This window comes from Pristiophorus japonicus (genome assembly GCF_044704955.1).
Source record: "Pristiophorus japonicus isolate sPriJap1 chromosome 24 unlocalized genomic scaffold, sPriJap1.hap1 SUPER_24_unloc_2, whole genome shotgun sequence".
Lineage (NCBI taxonomy): Eukaryota > Metazoa > Chordata > Chondrichthyes > Pristiophoridae > Pristiophorus > Pristiophorus japonicus.
The window spans coordinates 3,293,440-3,319,857 of record NW_027250649.1 but is presented as its reverse complement, the minus strand read 5'-3'; the positions used below and the strand labels follow the sequence as shown (position 1 = coordinate 3,319,857).

General features: G+C 43.5%; 1 protein-coding gene across 1 annotated transcript; it reads right to left on the bottom strand.

The window, feature by feature from the left end:
- Positions 1-475: 475 nt before the first annotated feature.
- LOC139241214 (probable G-protein coupled receptor 139) lies at positions 476-2,256 on the bottom strand. The gene is made up of 2 exons (XM_070869878.1): positions 2,187-2,256; positions 476-1,380 (listed from the first exon to the last, which is right to left on the bottom strand). Exons 1-2 carry the CDS (start codon positions 2,254-2,256, stop codon positions 476-478), a joined length of 975 nt encoding a protein of 324 aa, XP_070725979.1.
- Positions 2,257-26,418: the final 24,162 nt, after the last annotated feature.

Genomic DNA, 26,418 nt, shown 5'->3' with positions numbered 1-26,418 from the left:
GAGTCTGATGGGGAGTCCAGCGCCTGCCGCAATCACACGGAGATTACATAATTACAAATAACCCCAATTGCAACACATTATTTCTACACTAAAGGACACTTTATTTCAATAATTAAACTGAGGCGTCTCATTTCAGTACCTGAGTGGTGAGGCAGTTAATTGCTGAGTCCTGCATCTTCCCTTAAATATTCAGCGGGACGTGCGCTGATTTGGATGGAATCGATTCTATTCAACCTGGATAATGAGCGGACATCAAACGCACGCCACAATGTGGGAGTCACAAGTTCAGTTTCACAACATCATATTTTTTTCGAACTGACAGAAAGACTGCTATTCTAACGTGGAACAGGCTGCTGTTTAACTCTCGTTACAACAGGAAGCTTTGGTTTATATTAATATTTATTTTAATCGAACAATTTATTTTCATCGTAGCATAATTGAGATCTGATCAGGCCGACAGCTTTGCTTAGATTTTTCATTTTTTAAATAAAGTCAGAATCATTGTCCAAGGAGATTTCACCACCGTCTTCAGCTCTTCTCTGAATTTAGTTTGTGTAGCTGCATAAATACAGGTGTTTGTACACGAACTCAAATACATGAGCATCAATCCGGTTTCTGTGGCGATGTATGCAGGAGCTGTATAATCGCCTCGGTATTGCACGGGGTTTGTCAGGCTGCTAGTCAAATAACTAACAACAGCTGTCAGCCACAACAGTATAAAACTGCCCGATACACTGAACAGTAAAATGATGGATTTCTTCCGGTTCTCCATCTCTGGATCGCTCTGATTCTCATTGGCATGACCCCGGAGTCCCCTACGGGCTCTACTGGCCAATAAAATACGTCTGACTGTCAAACAATTAAACAGTAATATCAAAACAAAAGGAAGCCAAGCAACAAAAAGACTTTTGAACCAGCAGTATGCTATACCTGCAGGCGATATAAAAAAGTTCACACTGTAGCGGCACCCCCAGTGGACATTATTAATGATTCGTTCAGGTTCATAGGCAAACCAAAAAGGGATGTTCTCTGAACAGATCAGGACAGAGACGGTTGTTATAACCGTGGCCGTAGTTCTCACTGTGCAATACTTGGTTTTAAACTTCTCACAGCATATAGCTATAAATCGGTCAAATGTGAAGCAGACTGTAAACCACACCGACATGTCCACGGTAAGAGGATTCAGGAACAGATTTAACATACACATGGCAGTATAGTTCAGGAATGAATGTGGAAAGTGATAGCTCAAAGTTTGATACACGATTACATGCAAGATCATGACCAGTAGATCTGCTGCTGCCATGGCCACCATGTAAACAGAGATACATTTGGAAAGGCCGCAGTTTCCTCTGCAGAGAATCACGATTGTCAGCAGGTTTGCTGTAAGACAGAGAGAGTAGAGTGACCAGTAATGGTGACACTCAGTTAAATTTCACCGTTTATTGTGGGGAAATGCTCGGATGTGTCCCCACTTATGGAGAAAGACGCGGATTATTTATATTTAATTCGGCGAGCTTTGTACAATTTGTTCAAAATAAATTAAACATTCAATATTGAATATCGTGGGACTGAAAATCAGTCTTGTTTCCAGCTCAGCCGGACATCATCAAGCATCACCTATAATTTCTGAACAATTAATACAAATATGTCACCTCAAATAATACAACCAGCTGAAACACAAACATTAAGTTTAAGTCGAAACTCTTTATTTATAATCTTCCGGAGGGAGCTGGTGGAGCCGCGAAGGTTCTTTGTAGGCGAGAAGGGAACAGCTCCCTGTGTGGCAATTATTGCTCCAGGTATCTAGATAACCACATAACAACAGTCTTCTGTTGGTTGGAGATGGCGAGTACAAGGATAGCCAGGGAACACGCAATCAATGAGTTGATGACCATGGATAATATGCAACACATTCTTTACTGAACTACATACTGTTGCAGGGGCCGGGTTGTCTTCCTCGTCCTCCTTCACTTTATGGAGGTAACGTGAGTATCGTGTGCTCACGATCTAACAGCCAGAATAGCGCCTCAGCATAAGCTCAGACTCATAATATGCCCGCTGATATTCCCCAACCTATCCCGGTGGATAAATGACTCTGCACTGCGGATCTTCTTGGAATCGGTTATACTGTATATCATTACATTGAGACATTGAACAGCTATTAGACAAATGATACATTGACTTACCCGGAACTCCAAATGCTGAGAGAATAGGATAATAAATGTTCTTTATCCGCAAAACTGTTGGCAGTTCCATTTTTGGAAGAATTTGCCCCTTCTTTCCAGCTTTATGGCACCAACTGGAGTTTATTTGAGATCCGTTAAAGCTCAACCTTTATAAAATGATCGGTGGCCTCGTGAGAAAACCGTGTTACAATAACTGGCGTTAGTTACAGTCACGTAAAAAACAAGGACCGATTTTCTACTTCAGTGTTCCCAGGCCACCAATTGGGAAATTTTTCAACTCAGTCCATTAAAATGCGAACATTAAAATCATTGAACGGAAAGTAATTCCGCTGGGAATGTGTTCTGCACAATACCCGTGATCCCTGAAGGGAACATTTCTCGCAGATGCTACGTTAGATTCTTGGGGAATCATTAATTCAGTGAAATATTCACTCATCCAATGTGTGATTCAATTTTGTTTTCTTACTGTAATGATAACTAGTATTGACTTCTCGCTAACATTACTGGCGATGATACTTATCTAACATTTCTGTTTGTGATAGAAACATAGAAACATAGAAATATAGAAATATAGAAAATTGGTGCAGGAGTAGGCCATTCGGCCCTTCTAGCCTGCACCGCCATTCAATGAGTTCATGCCTGAACATGAAACTTCAGTACCCCATTCCTGCTTTCTCGCCATACCCTTTGATCCCCCTAGTATTTAGGTCTACATCTAACTCCTTTTTGTATATATTTAGTGAAGTGGCCTCAACAACTTTCTGTGGTAGAGAATTCCACAGCTTCTCCACTCTCTGGGTGAAGAAGTTTCTCCTCATCTCGGTCCTAAATGGCTTACCCCTTATCCTTAGACTGTGATCCCTGGTTCTGGACTTCCTCAAAATTAATAAGAACATAAGAACATAGGAACATAAGAATTAGGAACAGGAGTAGGCCATCTAGCCCCTCGAGCCTGCTCCGCCAGCCAACAAGATCACGCTGATCTGGCCGTGGACTCAGCTCCATTTACCCACCCCCTCTCCATAAGCCTTAATTCCCTTATTGGTTAAAAATCTATCTATCTGTGATTTGAATACATTCAATGAGCGAGCTTCAACTGCTTCCTTGGGCAGAGAATTCCACAGATGCACAACCCTCTGGAAGAAGCAATTCCTTCTCAACTCGGTTTTAAATTGGCTCCCCCGTATTTTAAGGCTGTGCCCCCGAGTTCGAGTCTCCTACTCTAGTGAACCTTCTCTTACATTACTGCTGAATCTGCACCAACATTACTGGTGGTGAATCTAATCTAAAATTGATGGTGTTCACCCTACTCCAACATTACTGGTGTTGATCCTACTCTAACATTAATGCTGCTTATCTTACACTAAATTTACTGCCGATGAATTAACTCTACCATTAATGGTGGTGACCCTACACTAACATTCATGGTGGTGACTCTTCTGTAACATTACTGGTGGTGACCCTATTCTAACATTACTGGTGGCAAATACTATATGTAAACCTTTAAATACCTTGTTTAAACACAAGAGGGTACATCCCCCTGCATCCCAAGTAATCCCACAATCGCTTGGGAGCATCTGGACGTAAGGAGACCTCACAGGCTGGAGAGGCACTCGGGAGACCTGAATAAAGGACTATGGCCACAACTTACTTTGAGCTCACAGTATCTGGTCAGATTCTTGATGCAAGATGTAACAACTGGCGACGAGATATTGATAGTGAACCCCATCGCTACAATGCAGAGAACTATAGTCATCCTGGATATATTTTCGGAGGGAGATGATTGGGAAACCTTCGTGCAGTGACTCAACCAATACTTCGTGGCCAATGAGCTGGAAGGAGAAGCGAACGCTGCCAAATGACGGGTGTTCCTCCTCAGCTTTTGTGGGGCACCAACGTATGACCTCATGAAAAATCTGCTTGCTCCAGCGAAACCCACAGTGAAGTCGTACGATGATCTGTGCACACTGGTCCGAGAGCATATAAACCCGAACAAAAGCATTCTGATGTCGACGAACCGGTAGAAAAGGTCTGAAGGCCAGGAAGTGGTGAGTTACGTCGCCGAGCTAAGATGCCTTGCAGGACATTGTGAATTTGAAGGAAACTTGGAACACATGCTCAGGGACTTATTTCTCTTGACATCGGCCATGAAGTAATACTTCGCAAACTTTTGACTGCAGAGACCCCAACCTTGAGCGAAGCAAGAGTGATAGCCTCGGCGTTCATCGCCACCAGTGACAATACCAAACAAATCTCTCACCACAAGAGTGCTGTCGCAAATACTGTGACAACGTATCGTGGTTATCGAATCGTAACGTACAGAGCAGGACTCACATGCCTACAGCTGCACGTCCGCAGATGTCTCAGAGTCCACCATCAAGGGTGATGAATGCAAGGACCTTGATGGAGCTGCGGAGGCAATCATCGCTTCCATTCAAGCCGCTTCAAAGGAAACTTTTGCTCGGGCTGTAGAACAATTGGACACCTGCAACGCATGTGCAGGCGAGCTGCAAACACTGCTAATCCTGCAAACCACCATGTTCCAGAGGAGGATATATCCATGGGGGGATCACGACGAACCAGAGCCTGAGACTGAGGAAGAGATATATGGGGTGCACACATTTACCACAAAGTGTCCCCCAATAATGCTGAAGTTTGAATTAAGTAGACGCCCGGTGTCAATGGAACTGGACATGGGCACGAGCCTGTCCATTATGAGCAAAAGGACTTTTGGTAAATTGTGCTGCAGCAAGGCCTCAAGGCCAGTCCTGACTCCGATTAGCACTAAACTGAGAACATACAGAAATAAATTGATTCCCGTATTAAGCAGTGCTACCGTAAAGGTCTCCTACGATGGAGTGGTGCAAAAATTACCACTCTGGGTTGTCCCAGGTGATGGCCACACGCTTTTCGGCAGGAGCTGCCTGGGAATGATATGCTGGAACTGAGACGACATCCAAGCACTCTCGTCTGTCGACGACACTTCATGTGCCCAGGTCGTAAACAAGTTCCCTTCCCTGTTCGAACCGGGTATCAGGAATTTCCAAGGAGCAAAAGTGGAGATCCATTTGATTCCCGGGGCGTGACCCAACCATAACAATGCGAGAGCAGTATCATACATGAAGAGAGAGAGGGTGGAGATCGAGGTGGACCGGCTGCAATGAGAGGGATCATTTCGCCGATTAAATTCAATGATCGCTCCAGTCCTGAAGGGAGACGCCACTGTCAGAATCTGTGGTGATTACAAAGTAACGATCAATCGTTTCTCCCTGCAGAATCAATACCCACTACCAAAGACAGAAGACCTATTTGCGACACTGACGGGAGGAAAAACGTTCACAGAGCTGGACTGACCTTGGCCTACCTGACGCAGGAGCTGGAGGAACCATCTAAGGGGCTCACCTGCTCCAAGGTCTCGTCATTTACAACAGATGCCTGTTTGGGACGCGATCAGCCACGGCGATATTCCAGGGGAACAGGAAAGCTTACTGAAGTCGGCCCCACGTACAGTGGTCGCCCAGCATGACATCTTGGTTATAGGTCGGGACACCGTCGAGCATCTGCAGAAACTGCAGGTGGTTCTCAGTCGACCTTATAATGGGAGATTCAGGTTAAAACGGTCGGTGAGTTTTCCTGGTGCCTGAAGTGGAGTTCCTGGGGAAAAGCTCGCAGCAGATGGCAACAGGCCCACCGATTCGAAGACGGAGGCAATCAGGAACGCACCGAGACCACAGAATGTGACGGAGCTACGGTCGTTTCTAGGACTCCTGAACTACGTTGGTATCTTCTTACCCGGTCTGAGCACACTGTTAGAAACATTACACTTTTTACTGCGTAACGGAAATGAATGGGTATACGGTAAAACCAAGAAAATGCCTTTGAGCAAGCTAGAAAACTTTTATGCTCAAACAAATTGCTTATGTTTTATGATCCATGCAAGTATTTGGTACGAACATGTGATGCGTCGTCATGCAATGTCGGGTGTGTATTGCAACAAGCTGATGAATCTGTGGAATTTCAACTGGTTGCTTATGCATCCAGAAGTATGTCTAAGAGTGAGAGGGGCTACAGCTCGATCGAAAATGAAACGTTCGCGTGTGTTTAAGGGGTAAAGAAAATGCATCACTATAGGTTTGGGCTCAAATTTGAATTGGACACTGACCATGAGCCACTTATATCCCTCTTTACTGAAAGCAAGGGTATAAATACGACCGCAGCGGGCCGCATCCAGTGATGGGCACTCATGTTTTCCGCATACAGCTAAGCTATCCGTCACAGGCCAGGCACAGAAAACTGTCCAAATGCTCCCAGTAGGCTGCCATTGAACACCACAGGGGTGTAGGTGGCACAGCCCACAGAAGTAATCACGGTAATGGAAGCAGTCGAGAGTGAGCAATCACCTGTTATCGCCCGTCAGGTTAGATCCTGGACGAGCCAGGACCCCGTACTGTCCTTCGTAAAAAGTGTGTGCTCCACGGGAGTTGGTCGAGTGTCCCGTTTGAGATGAAGGAAGAAATTAAGCCGTAGCAGCGGCGCAGAGATGAAATGTCCATGCAGGAAGACTGGGGTAATCGGGTAGTGGTGCCAAAAAAGAGCAGGGACACTTTCATTAGTGACCTCCACAGTACTCACCCAGGTATTGTAATGATGAAAGCGATAGCCAGATCCCAGTTGTGGTGGCCCGATATCGATGCAGACTTACAGTCCTGCGTGCACAAACGTAACACATGTTCACAGTTAAGTAATGCACCCAGGGAGGCGCCACTAACTTTATGGTCCTGGCACTCCAAACCGTGGTCCAGTGCTCATGTCAACTATGCCGGGCCATTCTTGGGAAAAATGTTCATTGTGGTTGTAGATGCATACTCCAAATGGATTGAATGTGAGATAATATCGGCCATTGAAAGCCTGTGGGCAATGTTTGCCATGCACGGTCTGCCCGATGTCCTTGTGAGTGATAATGGGCAGTGCTGCACCAGTGCCAATTTCAAGGAGTTCATTACCCGCAATGGGATCAAACATGTCACTTCTGCCCCGTTCAAACCAGCGTCAGGCAGAACGACCGGTGCAAACAAACAAGCACAGATTGAAGAGGATAACTGAAGGCTCACTGCAGATTCAGCTATCCCGAGTGCTGCTTAGTTACTGCACAAGACCCCACTCGCTCATTAGCGTTCCCCCCACTGAACTGCTCATGAAAATGGCACTTAAGACAAAGCTCTCGTTAGTCCACCCTGATCTACACGAGCAGATAGAGAGCAGGCGGCTTCAACAGAATATATATCATGATCGTGCAAAAGTGTCACGCAAAATCGAGAATAATGAACCTTTATTTATGTTAAACTATGGACAATGTCCCAAGTGACTTCCCAGCACTGTCATGGCCAAAGAGGGGAGTAGGGTGTTTCAGGTCAAACTTTCAAATGGATTCACCTGCAGGAAACACTTGGAGCAAACCAAACTCTGATTCACGGACTATCCAGAAAAACCCACAATAAACTATCCCTTTTTCGACCCTCCAGCACAAACTCAAGTGGCAACCGAACCAGCGGTTGACCACGAAGGAGAACCGATCACCTGCAACAGCCCAGCAGGCCTCACCGCACCCAGCAGCTCGGCAAGGTCAGCTGTGCAGCAGCCCAGTGAGGGCCCAACAAACGACTCAGCAAAACCAGCATTTGCACCAAGACGATCAACCAGGGAAAGGAAGGCCTCAGATCAGCTCACATTGTAAATGGTTACATTATTGACATTTTATTTGGGGGGGAGTGTTGTTATATATGTAAACCTGTCAATAATGTCACCACCAGTGGGCTCATCATCTGGAGTCTCAAGGGATCCCACAATACCTTGGGAGCACCTGTGCATAAAGAGCCCTCACAGGCTGGAGAGGCACTTTGGCGCCCTGAATAAAGGACTACGTTCACTCGTTACTTGGAGCTCACAGTATTTGGTCAGAGTCTTTATGCAAGATATAACAGCAATCCTACACTAACATTCGTTTTGGTGACTCTTCTGTAAAATTACTGGTGATGATACTAATCTAACATTACTGTAGGTGGCACTACTCTAACGTTACTGGTGGTGATCCTACTCGACCATTACTGGTGGTGGCACTATTCTAACATTCTGGTGGTGATTCTTGTCTTACATTACTGGTGGTGACCTTTATCTAACATTACTGGTAGTGACCCTATATAACATTACCGTTGTTGAACCTACTGCAAAATAACTGGTGGTAACTCTGCTGCAACATTATCGATGATGACATAACTTTAGCTTTACTGAAGGTGATCCTACTTGACAATACTGGTGTTGTCTGCAATCAAATATTATTGAATTGATACTACTGTAAGATCACTATTGCTGAAGCTACTCTAAAATAACTGTCAGTGACTCCAATCTAACATAACAGGTGGTGAATTTACAATAAAATGACAGGTTTTGACCCTATCCCAACATTACTGGTGGTGATGCTACTCTAACGGTAATTGAGGTGATACAAATTTGAGAATATTGGTGTTGCCGCCACTTTAAGATTATGGCGGTGAATCTACTCCAACATAACTGATGGTGACTCTATACTAACTGTAATTAAGGAGATTTGTGACAGCTTGAAGCCACCGTGCTATATTACTGCTTCCCGGCACTGGGTGGCATTTTATGATTAGACGCAGACAAGCAGAAACATAGCAAGCAAACCACATTATGTACAGTTTTGTAATCTAATCTGAGGAAGGACATTCTGGCTATTGAGGGAGTGCAGCTAATGTTCACGAGACTGATTCCCGGGATGGCAAGACTGACATATGAAGAAAGAATGGATCGCCTAGGCTTATTTTCACTGGAATTTTGAAGAATGAGAAGGGATCTCGTAGAAATATATAAAATTCTGACGGGATTGGGCAGGTTAGATACAGGAACAATGTTCCCGATATTGGAGAAGTTCAGAACCTTGGGTCACAGTCTAAGGATAAGGGGTAAGCCATTTAGTACCGAGATGCAGAGAAAGTTCTTCACTCAGCGAATTGTGAACCTGTGGACATTTCTAACAAAAAAAGTTGTTGAGGCCAGTTCGTTAGATATATTTAAAAGGGAGTTAGATGTGGCCCTTAAAGCTAACGGGATCAAGGGTATGGAGAGAAAGCAGGAATGAGGTTCTGAAGTTGCATGTTCAGCCATGATAATATTGAATGGTGGTGCAGGCTCGAAGGGCCATGGTCACAATGAACAGACCTAGGCGGGACAGTCTTCAGACAGGTTTGCACAAGCGGTGCCAATGCAAAGTGCATGCCTCTGTCAACAATACCATTCTTCAGATACAACCAGATCTGTATGGACAACGAAATCGTTGTTCAGGCCCAAAGTCTAGCAGATCAATTCCAGACCAATGACAGAAGAGAACGCAACCTGGATATCACAGTCTGCAGTAATGGCATGCATCACAGCTATCCGAGACTGATCTTGTACTCATCAGACCCCATCCGCCTCACAGCCAATCCCAGAACTAAGAGGAACTGATCTCTAACGAGTAAAACATTTCAATAATTCTTATTTTTAGACAGGGAATTTAATGGTCAGAGCTTTTTCACAGCTTGAATCTGCCGTATGCTGTCTTACATTTTACTGCCACTCTGTGGCGTTTCCCGAATAGACACAGCTAGGCAGAAGCGCATCCGCAAGACACATGTAGCTGCATCCATGTCAGCTAGAATGGTCTTTAACTTTTGTTAAACAGAAGCGAGATATCTGTGTCTGTGAACCTTCTTAGAACTACAGTTATGAAAGTAAATTCTCCTTTTCCAATCGTTCTGGAATTATTATATTTTATCTGAGCTAAGTAACTTCTCTTTATTGCTGCTTTATTCCATTTTTTGTTCTAAACTAAGATTTTAGTGTCAGTCTTTATCTCTGTTTGCAGTTTACACTGCATTTATTAAAGGATTTAAATTCTGAAGCTCTGACCTTTGGGCATAATTCTTGGTGTAATATTCAAGCTAGCTGGAGAGTCAGAGTTATCGCTTGCCATCCGCGACACGCTGACATAATCTGTTCACTAACATTACAGGTGGTAACACAAAGCTAACATTACTGGTGGTGATTCTACTCTGACATTAATGGTGATGTTTCTACTCAAAATTAATGCGGGAGCGTCTATTTCAACATTACAGGTGGTGTCCCTACCCTAACTTTACTGGTGGTTGCACTACTCTAACATTACTGGTGGTGGCACTACTCTAACATTACTGGAAGTGAACCTACTCCATTATTATTGCTGTTGATCCCACGCTAACAGTACTGCTGGTTAATCTACACCAACGTTATTCGTGATGCTCCCACAGCAACATTATTGCTAGTGCTCCTACATCAACATTACTGGTGGTGATCGTACACTAATATTAAAGTTGGTGACCCTACTCTAACATCACTGGTGATGACCATACTCTAACATTACCGGTGGCGACCCTACTCTAACATTACTGGTTTTGATCCAACACCAACATTACTGGTAATACTGCTCTGTCATTATTACTTTAATCTAACACTACTGATGGTGACTCTGCTGTGACATTACTGGTGGTGCTTCTACTTTAACTTTACTGGTGGTGATGCTACTATAACATTATTGGTGTCGCCTCCACTCTGCTATTACTGCTGGCGATACTACTCTAACATTGCTAGTGATGAATCGGTTCCAACATTATTGGTGGTGACACTCCTCGAACATTATTGGTGTTGGCCCTACCTCTATATTATCGGTGGGGATCCTAGTGCAATTTTACTGATGTTGTCTCCACTGTAATATTACTGTCGCGACTTTACTCTAACATTACTGGTGGTGACCCTACTCTATCATTAATGGCGGTGAGTCTACATCAGTGGTGAGCTAAATAAGAACACGAGAACATAAGAACATAAGAATTAGCTGCAGCTATAGGTCATCCCGTCCCTAGAGCCTGCTCCGCCATTTAATACGATCATGACTGAACCGATCATGCAATTAGGTTCACTTCCCTGTCCGCTTCCTATCACCACTTATTCCCTTTACACCATGATTAATGCTGTTCCCATTTACAAGCCCCCACTATTTCCTGGTTTATACTCCGAATAACAGAGTTGTTACTGTTAGGGGACCTATCGACTATGTCCACCAGCGAATTTCCTCATTGTTATTTCTTATCTCCACCAAAACTTTAGCAACATCCTGATCATTTGAGCCAATATCGTTTATAACTATTGCAGTGGTTCCATCGTTTATCAATAGAGCTACCCACATACTTTTCCTTTCTGTCTTTCCTTCCGGATTGTCAAATACCCCTCAATACATAATTCCCAGTCCTGGTCACCTTGCAAACACGTCTCTGTAATGGCTATCAGATCATAATCGTTTGTCTCTATTTGTGGCATTAATTCATCTATTTTGTTGCAAATGCGAATTGCATTTAGACAAAGTGTCTTTACATTTTTTTACGTTTTTTTCCTGCTTGTTTCCTCTCTTCTTCAAACTCACTGTCTTTATTTTTGCTTTCTAATTCCAGCTTTACTCCCCGCCCTATTAAATCTATTCTCAGGTTCCCATACCCCTGCCAAGCTAGTTTAAACCCTCCCGAATAGCACTAGCAAGCCCCCGCCCCCATCGCCCCAACCGCCCCCCCCCACGCCTGCCCGCCCCGCGATAATATTGGTCCCGCATCTGTTGAGGTGCAAACCATACGGCTTGTATCGGTCCCAACTCCCCAAGAATTGGTCCCAATGCCTCAGGAAACTAAAGCCCTCCATCCTGCACCATCTCTCCAGCCACCTATTCATCTGCTCTCTCCTCTTATTTCTGTACTGACTAGCTCGTGGCAATGGGAGTAATCCGGAGGATACTACCTTTGAGGACCTGCTTTTTAATCTCTCTCCTAGCTCCCTAAACTCTGCCTGCAGGACCTCATCCCTCTTCCTGCCTATATCATTGGTACCCCTGTGGACTTCGACCTCTGTCTGTTCACCTTCTGCCTCCAGAATTCCCTGCAGCCGCTCAGTGACATGCTCAACACTGGCACCAAGGAGGCAAAATATCATCTTAGAGTTACGACTGCAGCCGCAGAAACGCCAATTTGCCCTCCTGATTGTTGAATCCCCCACCACTATAGGTCTTCCATTCTTCTTCCTCCCGCCTTCTGCAGCTGAGCCACACCTGGTGCTGTGGATTTGGCTCTGGCAGTACTCCCCAGAGCCACCATCACCCTCACCGCTACTCAGAACAGAGTATCGGTTGGAGAGCGAGATGGCCTCAGGGGACTCCTGCACTACATGTCCAGGTATTACGCAATCCCTATCTACCTGCACACTCTTAAGCTGTGTGGCGACCGCCTCTAGAAACGTGCTAACCACATAGCTATCAGTCTCGCAGATCCATCGCAATTACGCCAGCCTCAGCTCAAACTCCAAAACAAGGAACACGAGTTGGTGCAGCTGGCGACACCTCCTGCACACGTGGTCGTCCAGGCTGCGTGAAGCGCATGCCATATGCCATAGGATGTGCAATCCACGGTACTGAGCTTCCCAGCCATCCCTCTAGTTACACTCGCAACTATCAACAGAAGTAAACTCTAAACTTGTGCAAAACACACCCAACCGCGACTGAGTAAACAGTCGATTTAACTAACTCGTTCTCCTTAGATAATAAAGATCACTAATGTATTTAATTGCAGTTCCTTACTTACATCAATGCCAAAGATTGCATAAAGTAAAGAAAAATAACTCACCAATCCACCAGCCAATTATTAGCTGCTTGGCTGTGAGGACACACTTCGGTTTTGATTCGTTTAAATTTTTGTCCCTGCTGCAGCAGGTGGCTCCTGCCGAACTGCCGCCGCTCTTTTATCTGGGCCTCGATCCCCCACTCCTTGTTGCTCCTCCCGAACTGCCGCCGCCCTTTTATCTGTGCCTCCATCTCCCGCTCCTTGTTGCTCCTCCCGAACAACCGTCGCTCTTTTATCTGGGCCTCGATCTCCCGCTCCTTGTTGCTGGTCCCGAACTACCGCCGCTCTTTTATCTGGGCCTCAATCTCCCGCTCCTTGTTGCTGCTCCCGAAATTCCGCCGCTCTTTTATCTGGGCCTCGATCCCCCGCTCCTTGTTGCTCCTCCCGAACTACCGTCACCCTTTTATCTGGGCCTCGGTCTCCCACTCCTTGTTGCTCCTCCAGAACTGACGCCGCCCTTTTATCTGGGCCTCGAAATCCCGCTCCTTGTGGAGCTCCCCGTGACTCTCAAGCCCTGTATCAATTGTGAAATCCCTAAGCGAGATTTATAATCCTAGACCAGCGAGCCGCCGATTGTCAAGCGCGTAGTCTCAGATTCTAACGGTAGTGAAGAAAGCTATTCGGCCCATCGTGATTGTGCTGTGTCTCACAGAGAGCTATCTAATTAGTCCCCCTCGCAATAGTCGTACTAATGTTTCCCTTTGCTGAATATATTATTAATTTCAGACATGACATGACCAAAGTCCCCTGCATCACTTGTCCTGCCCGTACAACTAGATCGATAATGTTGAAAATCTGCCATCAGCTTCATAAAGCAAACCGCCTTTCTTTACTTCAGGTAAGAGACTGTACGAGATGGTTGGTTTTGAGACAGACACACAAGCATGAATATAAAATTTCGGGCTTCAAGTTAATTGACCGCGGCAGGTATCGGACCTGTAAACTTCTGATTATGCCGCGAGTGGAACTGAAGATAGCCACCTTACACATGAGGTCACGTGTCTGCTGAAATCTGAAGAAACATTGTTGGCTATATTGGGAGAAAATTCGGGGCAACAGCTGTATCGAAGAGTGGATTAAGAAAAGATTACAATATTTCGAGTAAATGAACAAATGCGCTGCGATCTGGGTGCGCACCGGCGCAGGCAACCCCAATGTAACTTGGAACACAACAGCTTAACAATGCAGTCATCACAACGGAAATCACACTCCTTTTAAAAATATACAGCATGATCCGGTAATATGAGAAAACCCGTCTTAAAGGGATAGATTATGAAGCGGAACTGACAACCATCCCGTTTAAACAGACATAGAATGATCCGGGACTGCAAGCACATTCCTTTTACACAGAAGCAGAATGACTCTTGATTGACAGAACTTCCATTTTAAAAGAATAAAGTGAGATCTCCATCATCCCTGAAGTTTTGCAGTGCGTGAGAGAGCGTGGGGCTCAGGACCACTTGGGGCTGGGACGGTTATTGAAGCCACAGGTGACAGACAGGCGTGAAGGAGGGAGGGACGGAAAACGAACCCAGAAAAAAAACAAATTAAAAAATATATGCATTTTGCATTTTAAGAAAATAAATACATTTAAAAAACATGAATTTGATTTGTTTTAAATAAATAAATAATGGATTCGTAATCTATATATTTTTTGATTGAACGAAGGCTGTGTTTGGATGAATTCCATTTTAAATCAGGCGGTGCAGTCAATAAATAACCAAACACAGTAAGCCCATGGCGGAAGACAAGCCACGAGGGATTATGTGGGCTACAAAGTCGATCATTTAAAGTCACGTGTGTCTTTCTGCTGGATCTGATAGCAGCAGCTTCTGCTGTGAAAGAGGTCAAATGTAATAGAGACCAGTGCAGGTAGAACAGAAAAAGCGCATTTATTGTGAAAGTTGAAAAGTAGGGATTTATACATTGTATATATATTATGAACAATGTCAGTCAGTCAGTCATGTCTTGTCTTGATTAGCTTTGATTTGTTTTGTACTAAGGGGAGAGGACGTCATCATGTCACACAGCCCACACGGAAGCCCTGGCTAAAATCGCTATATGACTAACATGTGTATTTTGCCTTCTTCAAGGTGTGGAACAGCAATATCCCACAGCAGATTCTTCTACTGTCAGACAGTCCTCGAAGGAGTGTTCAATCAAATCAGTTGCATGTAATGCATTTTTTATCACATGACATGAAATGCATAGTAAGATCGCACAGCACGTTAGCACACACTCTGGCTTACACAAACACACAAACAAACTAACATTCCTGCACCCTCCAAAGGCAGTTTTAGAAAATAGAAATTTGAAATCCGAGACAGACAGCACATCCCTTTTAAACAGACAGAGAATGATCTCGGACAGACTGCACATCCACTTAAAAGGAATACGGAAACAGAATTAATAAAAACAGAAAATTATGTCAAACCCAGCAGGTCGTGCAGATTCTGTGGATGAAGAATCCGGTTTCACGTTCAGTTGGATGATCATTTCGATATTTTAGGAAACATTTAGATTACAAGTTTTTTCAACAAAAATAGCGCCTGGAAAAAAAGACAGCGAGAAAGGAGAAAATGGAAGGTCTGTGATACAGTGGAGTGCAGGAGTGATTAAATAATAAATGGCACAATGGGAAAAGGCGAAGTGGGTGGTAATCGGGCAATAAAGAAACAAAGGTTGGTCCCGAAGGGGTGTTAGTGGGAACAGCAGAACTATTACCAGACAAAGGGAGCGGTGCTTATGATCCATACGTTGAACCTAATGTTGAGGCCGGAAGACTAAAAAATGCCTAAAATATAGGGTGTCAACGCCTTTTAATCAGACCAGGCAGCTTTGCTACCCAGTATTGATTTCCTGTACGGGAAGATTTTGCCAGTCATGTTTTAAATTGAAACATTTATCTTTTATCATATGTAAACCGGCTGTGAGAAGCAGATCTTTGAGTAAAGATGGTGGGCCGCATCCTGGATTTGAACATGGGACTTCTTGCATTTCAATTGTGAAAATTGCGAATCATACCCCTACACCAAACGTCGGTCGACAGTGAGGAGTGCAGCTCTCAGATTTTGACGGTAGTGAAGATAGATATTCGACCCATCGTGCCTGTGCTATCACTCTGCGACCTATCTAATTAGTCCCCCTCTCCATCGTCCTGCTAATATTTTCCCTTTGATGAATAGATTAACGTGAAAGATTAGATGATCAAAGTGCAGCATCCTTGTCTGTAAAGGTGAATTTGGCCATGAGGTTAAATTTGATTGACAAAACTGCCAGAGGGGTCTAATATTTTACACAATAACGATGAGGATGTGATGCTGACCCACGCGTGCAAAGAACACTGGATTAGCCATCCATCGCCTGAAACTCTCGGCCACCTCAACTCGTTTTTGCGGCAATGTCAGCCATTCAATCTCCTGCATCTTGTATCCAAACAGAAATTATGCGCTGGAAGGTCCACTTCACTCCTTGTTCTGCCCGTGCAACCAGATCGGCAATGATGAAAATGGACCATTAGCTTCTTAAAACAAACAGCCTTACTTTATTTCAGGGGAGTGATTGTAGGACATGTTTGGTTTTGCGGCAGAATCACAATATAACATTTTGAGAAGCAAGTTAATTAACCGCGGCAGGACTCGAACTTGCAATCTTTTCACAAAGCCGTGATTTTAACCGAAATCAGAGCATTGCTCATTAGGCCACGTCAATTAGCACACAATTTGTTCTATAAATTCGGAGCAAATTCCTGGCAACAGAGGTATCAAGGATTGGATTCAGGAAAACTTGAGCATATTTCGAGCAAATGAACAGATACGCTGTGATCTGGTTGCGCACCGACGCAGGCAACCCCAATATAACTTGGAACACAGCAGCTTAACAATTCGGTCATCACAGCTGAAATCACACTCATTTCAAAAATATACAGGATGATCCGGGATTATGAGAAAATTCATCTTAAAGGGGCAGATTATGAAGCGGAACTGGCAACCAGCCTGTTGAAACGGACACAGAATGACCCGGAAGTGCAAGCACATCCCTTTGGAACAGATGCAGAATGACCCTTGACTGACAGCTGTTCACTTTAAAAGAAGGAAGTTACAGTTCCATCATCCCTGATGGCAATTGTGCAGTGTGTGAGTGAGCCTAGAGCTCAGAACCATGTGGGGCTGAGACGGTTATTGAAGCCCCAGGTGAGAGAGAGGCAGGAAGGGGGGTGGGATTAAAACCAACTCAGAAAAAAAGCCAATTTAAAATTTTAAAAATAAATTAATTTAAATTTTATTTCAAAAAGATTGAATTTGATTTGTTTTAAAGAAATAAAGAATAAATTAACAATCTATATATTTTTGCATAAGAACATAAGAATTAGGAACAGGAGTAGGCCATCTAGCCCCTCGAGCCTGCTCTGCCATTCAACAAAATCATGGCTGATCTGGCCGTGGACTCAGCTCCACTTATCCAAGCGCTCCCCATAACCCTTAATTCACTTATTGGTTAAAAATCTATCTATCTGTGATTTGAATACATTCAATGAGCTAGCCTCAACTGCTTCCTTGGGCAGAGAATTCCACAGATTCACAACCCTCTGGGAGAAGAAATTCCTTCTCAACTCGGTTTTAAATTGGCTCCCCCGTATTTCGAGGTTGTGCCCCCAAGTTCTAGTCTCCCCGTCCAGTGGAAACAACCTCTCTGCCTCTATCTTGTCTATCCCTTTCATTATTTTAAATCATTCCTATAAGATCACCCCTCATCCTTCTGAACTCCAATGAGTAAAGACTCAGTCTACCCAATCTATCATCATAATGTAACCCTCTCATCTCCGGAACCAGCCTAGTGAGTCGTCTCTGTACCCCCTCCAAAGCTATTATATCCTTCCTTAAGTAAGGTGACGAAAACTGCACGCTGTACTCCAGGTGTGGCCTTACTAATACCCTATAAAGTTGCAGCAGGACCTCCCTGCGTTTGTACTCCATCACTCTCACAATGAAGGCCAGCATTCTATTCACTTTCCTGATTACCTGCTGCACCTGCAAACTAACTTTTTCGGATTCATGCACAAGGACCCCCAAGTCCCTCTGCATCGCAGCATGTTGTAATTTCTCCCCATTCAAAGAATATTCCCTTTTACTGTTTTTTTTCCCCAAAGTGGATGACCTCACATTTTGCGACATTGTATTCCATCTACCAAAACTTAGTCCATTCGTTTCACCTATCTAAATCTATTTGCAGCCTCTCTGTGTCCTGTACACAATCGGCTTTCCCACTAATCTTTGTGTAATCTGCAAATTTTGTTTCACTGCACACTGTCCTCTCTTCCAGGTCATCTATGTATATTGTAAACAGCTGTGGTCCCAGCACCGATCCCTGTGGCACACCACTAACCACCGATTTCCAATCCGAAAAGGACCCATTGATCCCGACTCTCTGCTTTCTGTTAGCAAACCAATTCTCTATCCATGCTGATACATTTCCTCTGACTCCGCGTACCTTTATCTTCTGCAGTAACCTTTTGTGTGGCACCTTAACGAATGCCTTTTGGAAATCAAAATACACCACATCCACTATCCACCATGCTCGTTATATCCTCAATGAATTCCAGTAAATTAGCTAAACATGATTTCCCCTTCATGAATCCATTTTGCGCCTGCTTGATTGCACTCTTCCTATCTAGATGACCCGCTATTGCTTCCTTAATGATAGCTTCAAGCATTTTCCCCACTACAGATGTTAAACTTACCGGCCTATAGTTACCTGCCTTTTGTCTGCCCCCTTTTTTAAACAGAGGCGTTACATTAGCTGCTTTCCAATCCGATGGTCCCCCAGAGTCCAGAGTTTTTTGATAGATTATAACTAAAGCATCTGCTATAACTTCCGCCATTTCTTTTAATACCCTGGGATGCATTTCTTCAGGACCAGGGGACTTGTCTACCTTGAGCCCCATTAGCCTGTCCAGCACTACCCCCCTAGTGAAAGTGATTATCTCAAAGTCCTCCCTTCCCACATTCCCGTGACCAGCAATTATTGGCATGGTGCTGTGTCTTCCACTGTGAAGACCGAAGCAAAATAATTATTTCAGGTCTCAGCCATTTCCACATTTCCCATTATTAAATCCCCCTTCTCATCTTCTAAGGGACCAACATTTACTTTAGTCAATCTTTTCCGTTGAACTTAGCCCGTGTGTCTGGGTGGAAAACATTGGAAATCGGAGGTCGGGGGGGGGGCACACAGTAAATACCCAAACATAGTAAGCCCCTGCTGCAACACAAGCCACGAGGGAAGGGATGGGCTACAGAGGCGATCTGTAAGAGTGATGTGTGTCTCTCTGCTATTTTTCAGATGTGTAATGGCAGGATCCGACAGCAGCAGCTTGTGCTGTGAAAAAGGTCAAAAGTAATAGAGCACAGTACAGGTCGAACAGAAAAAGCAAATTCATGTGAAAGTTAAAAAACAGGGATGTATACATTGTATATATATTTAAACAAAGTCAGTCAGGCAGTCGGTCTTGTCTTGTCTTTTCTTGATTTGAATTGGTTTGTATCTGAAAATAATGGGGAGGAGGTCATCATGTCGCACAGCCCACATGCACGCACTGGCTAAAATCGCTATGTTTCTAACTTGCGTGTTTCCCTTCTTTTAGAAGTGAAATAGCAAAATCCCACAGCAGATTCTTCTACTCTCAGACAGTCCTAGAAGGAGTGCTCAATCAAATCAGTATGACATAAGTTGCATGTAATGCTTTTTTCACACATGACATGAAATGCACAGTAAGATCGCACAGCACTTTTGGACTCTCTCTCTCTTACTCAAACTCATAGACAAACGAAAATTCCTGCACCCTCCTAAGGCAATTTTTGATTTGAAATTTTAAAACCAGAATATAAAGCACTTCCTTTTTAAACAGCCACAGAATGATCCGGCGCTGATAGCACAACATATTAAACAGACAGAGAAAGATCCCGGACAGACAGCACATCTCCTTAAAAGGGATACGGAAACAGAATGAATAAAAACAGAGAATTATATAAAACTCAGCAGGTCGTGCGGATTCCGTGACGGAAACTGTGCAGTGCGTCAGTGAGGGTGGGACAGACCACGCACGTCTGGAACGGTTATTGAAGCCCCAGGTGATAGACAAGCTGGAAATGGGGAGGGAAGTAAAACCAACCCAGAAAATATAACAACATTTATATCTTAAATTTTTAAAAAAGAATATATGTACATTTTATTTAAAAAATTAATTTGCTTTGTTTTAAACAAATAAATCATTATTTAAAAATCGATATATATTTGATTGAACTTAGCCAGTTTGTCTGGATGTTTAGGATTGGAATCAGGGTGAGCACGCAGTAATTATCCCCACACACAATGAGCTCATGGTGGAAAATAAGCCACGAGGGAATATGTGGGATGCAATGGTGATCTTTTAAAGTGGCGTGTGTCTTTCTGCTGTGTTTCAGATATGCAATGAGTGGATCCGATAGCAGCTGGTTGTGCTGGGAAAGAGGTCAAAAGCAATAGAGGCCAGAATAGGCAGAACAGAAAAAGCATACTTTTAATATGAAACTTAGCAAGCAAAAATGTATACATTAAACAAAGTCAATCAGTCTGTCGCTCATGTAATGTCTTGTTTTGATTTGAATTTGCAAATCAGGGAGTTGGAGGGGTGGGGTTAGAGGTCCACATGTCACACAGCCCACAAACAAGCCCTGGCTGAAATGGCTATATTTACAACTTATATATTTTGCATTTTTTCATTTAGAATGGCAAAATTCCACAGCAGCTTCTTCCCTCATGAGAACACGGAGTGTTCAATAAAATCAGCAGTGCTTCAATTTCCATATTTTGCCATTTTTAACACATGACATGAAATGCACGGTATGTTTGCAGAGCGCTTTACCACGCTCCCTCTCTCGCTCACTCAAACATACACACATACACATGCACACACACACACTCACACATGCACACACACATACACACACATACACATACACGCACACACACATACACACACACACGCTCACTCACACACACACACAAACGCACAAACTCACACACACACACAATTTCCTGCAGCCACCAAAGAGAGTTTTTGAAATTTGAAATTGAAATCCGGGAAGTCATTAGATCCCTTTTAAACAGACACAGAATGATCCTGGACTGAGAACACATCCCTTTTAAACAAACTCAGAATGATCCTGGACTGACAGCTCATCCCTTTTAAACAGACTCAGAATGACCCGGGACTGAGAGCAATTCCTTTGTAAACAGACACAGAATGATGCCGGGCTGACAGCATATCCGTTTTAAACGTACATCATAGAATCATAGAAGTTTACAGGATGAAATGAGGCCATTTCGGCCCATCGTGTCCATGCCGGCCAAAACGAGGCTATCCAGCCTAATCCCACTTTCTAGCTTAAGGTCCTTACCAGTGAAGGTTACATCACGTTAAGTGATTTTTAAATGTGGTGACAGTTTCTTCCTCTACCACGCTTTCAGGCAGTGATTTACAGATCCTCACAACCCTCTGCGTGGAGAAATTTCCCCTCAACTCCCGTCTAAACCTTCCACCAAATAGTTTAAATGTCTGCTCCTGATTGTTCCCTCTGTTAAGGGAAGTATACCGTTTATATCCACTATATCTTCGCCCCTCATAATTTCATACACCTCAATTAAGTCTCCCCTCCCCTAAGCCTCTGTTCCAGCCTATCTAATCTGTCCTCATTACCTATTTTATAAACTATCGGCAACATCCTTGTAATTCTGTATTTACCTTCTCCAATGCAATCATGTCCTTCCTGTAATGCGGTGGCCAGAACTGCACGCAGTACTCCAGCTGTGGCCGAACCAGTGTTTTATACAGTACAAGCATACCTCCGCCCCCTCCCCCTCCCCACCCCGCCCTCTCTTATATTCTATGCTTCGGCTAATAAAAGCACGCATTCCGTTTGACTTTCTAACCACCTTATCTATCTGGGCTGGAACTTTCAGGGATCTGTGGACATGCACTCCAAGGTCATTTTGTTCCTCTACACTTCTTAGTATCCTACCATATATATTCACTTTCCTTTTTAGCCCTTCCCAAATATATTACCTCACACTTCTCTGGATTAAATTCCATTTGCCACTGTTCTGCCCACCTGATCACTTTATTGATATATTCCTGCAGTCCGGAGCTTTCTTCTTCATATCAACCACGCAGCATATTTTTGAGTCATCTGCAAACGTCTTCATCATACCCCTTATATTCAAGTCTCGATCATTGCTGCATATCACAAAAAGCAAGGGACGCAGTACTGAGCTCTGCGCAACCCCACTGGAAACATCCTTCTAGTCGCAGAAAGACCCATCAACCATTAAACTTTGCTTCCTACCTCTAACCCAATTTTGGATTCAATTTGCCACTTTGCCCTGGATCTCATGGGCTTTTAATTTTGTGACCAGTCTGCCATGTGTGACCTCCTCAAAAACTTTGCTAAAATGCATATAAAGTACATCATATGCTTTGCCTTCATCGATCCTCTTGGTTACCTCCTCGAAAATGCAATCAAGTTAGTTAGACACGACCTTCCCTTCACATATCCGTGCTGACTGTCCTTGATTAATCCGTGTCTTTTTAAGTGAAGATTTATCCTGTCCTTCAAGATGTTTTTACAATAATTTTCCCACCACTTTGTTGCAAATGAGGGTCATACGCGAAATTATCCTGGACTGTCTGCACATTCCTTTTATACAGATAAAAAATGATCCGGGACTCAGACTGCATCACTTTTGTACAGATATAGAATGATCCGGTACTCACAGCATATCGATTTTTAACGGACACAGAATGATCCGGGACTGATAGCACAACATTTTACACAGATATAGAATATTCCTTGACAGACAGCACATCGCTTTTAAACAGACATATCATGATCCGGGACTGACAGGTCATCCCTTTTATACAGCTATAGAATTATCCAGGACTGAGACCACACCCTTTTAAATAAACCCAGAATGATCCGGGACTCAGTCATCCGTTTATTTACCGACATAGCTTGATCCAGACTATAAACACATCCCTTTATAACAGACATAGCGTGACCCGGGACTGACAGTCATCCCTTTTATACAGATATAGAAAGGTCCGGGATTCAAAGTGCATCCATTTTAAACAGAAACGGAATGATCCGGGACTAATAGCAGACGTTTTAAAAAGACACAGAATGATCCGGGACTGAGAGCAGGATATGGACATAGAATTAATACAAATAAAACATTGTGTAAAATTCAGCAGTTCGTGCAGATTCCATACATGATGAACCCGATTTCACGTTCAGTCGGAACATCATTCCAATCTTTTCGGAAAAGTTAAAATTACAGATTTTTTTCAACAGGGAGAGTGCTTGGACAAAATAGGCAGCCAGAAAGGAAAAAAAAACTGTCTGTGATAGAGTGGAGTGCAGGAGTGAATAAATCCGAAATGACATAATGGGAAAAGGCAAAGTGGGTGGTAATAAAGTAACAAAGGATAGTCCAGAGGATGTGTTAGTGGGAACAGCAGGAGCATTACCACCATCTGCTGCCCTAGACAATGGGACCGGTGCTTATGATCCGATTTATTGCGGTAAAGAAAGTTGGACTCACCCATTTTCAGGGCAGAGGGTGTTTCAAGATCTGCAGATTGACACTGAATGTAATGTTATCCCAATTCAGGTGAATTAATGGGTACTGAAAGCAAAATGTAAAGTTCCCGCAGTGGCCGGAATCGAACATGGGTGTAATATGTCCAATGAGACACACAGCCGTGCATATGTGACATCCATTAACTGTACCCAGTTGTTTGGTTTTGGCGTTGCTCCTGTGATGCTCTGGGATTTGAACGATGTCGGAAAAATCACACGTTTTAAATTTGAAATATTTCTGATTTCTTACAGTGTCGATCGGCTGTGAGAATGGACTAAATGCATGCAGGGCTCGTCCGGGATTCGAACCCGTATCTCTCAGACTTAAGCTGTGAAAATCCCGGAACGAGAATTATACCATTGGACCAGGAGTGTGCAATTATTTAAGCTCAAGGGGCACATCTGGCTATGCAAATTGTATGGTGGGTTATGAATGCTCAAGAAATGATGCATTACAATAATGGAACCAAACTTACCCACCAACTGCTCCCCCATTCCCCCTTTTCACGCCCTCTTTGCTTATTGTGAACAATATAGCTTGTCACCCCTCTTTACAATGGCATCAACGTCCGGTTTCAGTCTTGTTCTGGAAATCCGCAATAAGGAGTTGAGATGCTGGCCAGTTAATTTGAATCTGTGGTGTGATTTGTTGAATTTCAGCAGGAATTTTTATTTGTTGCGCACATATGTGGAGCCGAACAAAGCAAAGATATTCTGTGCCACCTTGCCGATATTTGGAAACTTATTTTCACTCAAGGGGGCATGAAACTGAACCAGATGTTCTGAATTGTATTTTAACATGAAGGTACAATCACACTGGACATCAATGAGCTCAAGTTGTAATTCTTGCCACGCTGTCTCATAGTCACATGACAGTGGCAGGACACCAGCGCCAGTATTTTCTCTATCTTCTCAAAGTCAGAGAATCGACGAGAAAATTCGCCGAGCAATGCACTCAAAATGTTGCTGTACTTCTCTGTCTGCTCTGGTGGCATTCCAAGTATTTCCGTGCTGGAAAGTGCGCGAACTCTTTGCTCTTCATTTGTTTTGAAAACAAGATTAACGTGACTTTGAAAGCTTTCACACTAGAATGCAATTCATGTACAAACACATTCTTGTCTTGCAGCTTCATTTTCCATTAATTTAAAATTGCCAAGATAGCCATAACAATAGCGAGGTCACATACCCAGTTGCAATTCCTTAATTCAGGAAATAATTGTCTTTCCCCTGCATCTCCAGAAAAGTGCGAATTCCTTCTCTAAGCTCCCACACTCGCTGCAATACGTTTCCTAGGCTAAGCCAGCGGACATTTGTATGAGGAGTAAGTCCTGGTGTTCGGCGTCAGTGTCTCCAAGTAGGGAAGTTAATTACTGAAGATTACGTCCACTCGCTCTTAAGTAGTTCATTACTTTCACTGCTGTGAGAACAACATTAACACTGCCCTACATATTTTTGCCGAGCGCCTGCTGATGTATAATACAATGCAGAAAAATTACCTCGTTCTCAGTATTTTTTTTTCATTGTCATTAATTCTTTTTAAAAGTCCCACATCTGTCCCAGTTAAATTTGGTGAAACATCAGTGCTCACATTTGGCAGTTTGCTCCAGGGGAGTTTCAGACGTTCAATGCAGTCAGATAGTCTCCTACAAATCCGATCCCATTGCTGCACCTTTCATTGATTCCATTGATAAGAATTCCTCTGTGATTTCAAATTTGTCGTTAATTGCTCTGGAAAAAATCAAGAGCTGTGCTGCATAATTGAAGGCAGTGATGTATGTCATCGAGAGCTAATGGAAACAACGTGAAGCATTTTGCTTTCTTGTTCAACTCAGTATCCAAGTCTATATCAATCACTTCCACATGACGGGTAATAGTTCTTCATGTAAATCTAATGTTCTCAAAAACATTTTGGCTTTCAGGGCGCAGCATTTCAGAAGCAAATAGAATGCATTCTTTCAAAAACTCCGCTTCAACAAAAGGCTTATTTTGCTTCGGGATTTTAACACCAGAACATCATTTGCCTTTGCAATGACTGCATCAACTGTAGCTTGTCAGACCTAAATGTTTTGCTGAACTTTTAAGTAAGTTGCGATTTTCTCAGCTTTTCTTGCCCTTTCCACAGTTACCAAGTTACTGCCATAATTAGGATGATTTTTTGAAAAAAGCCAACTCAAATTTTACTCCCTGCACTCCTTACTCCTTGTTTTTTTTTCTCATTCTAACTTTAACTCTCTGTGTGTGCTGAGCTGACAAAAGTACTTACTTCATAAATCATTATTTCTTTTATAAACGGCAATTTCTTCGGATGCATGATCTCATAATATACTTCTTCTCCCCCTTCTGTATTTTTCTCTGCCTCTCTCTCGCTATCTCCCACTCACCTTCCACTCTAACCATACATCTCTCTCACCTTCTGTCTCTGTGTCTGTTACCTTTCCCCTATCTCTCACACACGGTCTCTCTCCCCATACCTCTCTGTTCCTTTATTTCTCTGTCTCTGTTTCCCGCTCCCAATCTCTCACTCTCGGCCTCTCTAACCATAGCTCTCTGACTCTCAAATTCAATCTCTGTATATGTTTCGCTCTCTATATAACTCACTCTAGGTCTCTATTCATCTATCTCGCCGCTTCTGCCTCTGTCTCTGTTACCCTCTTCCTATCTCTCAATCTCGGTCTTTCTCCCTTTGCCTCTCTCTCATAACTTCTGTCTCTATTACCAATTTCTCGATCTCTTATTTTCGGCATCTCTCATCATATCTCTCTCCGCTTCTCTTTCTATTTACCTCTCCATATCTCTCACTCCGGTCTC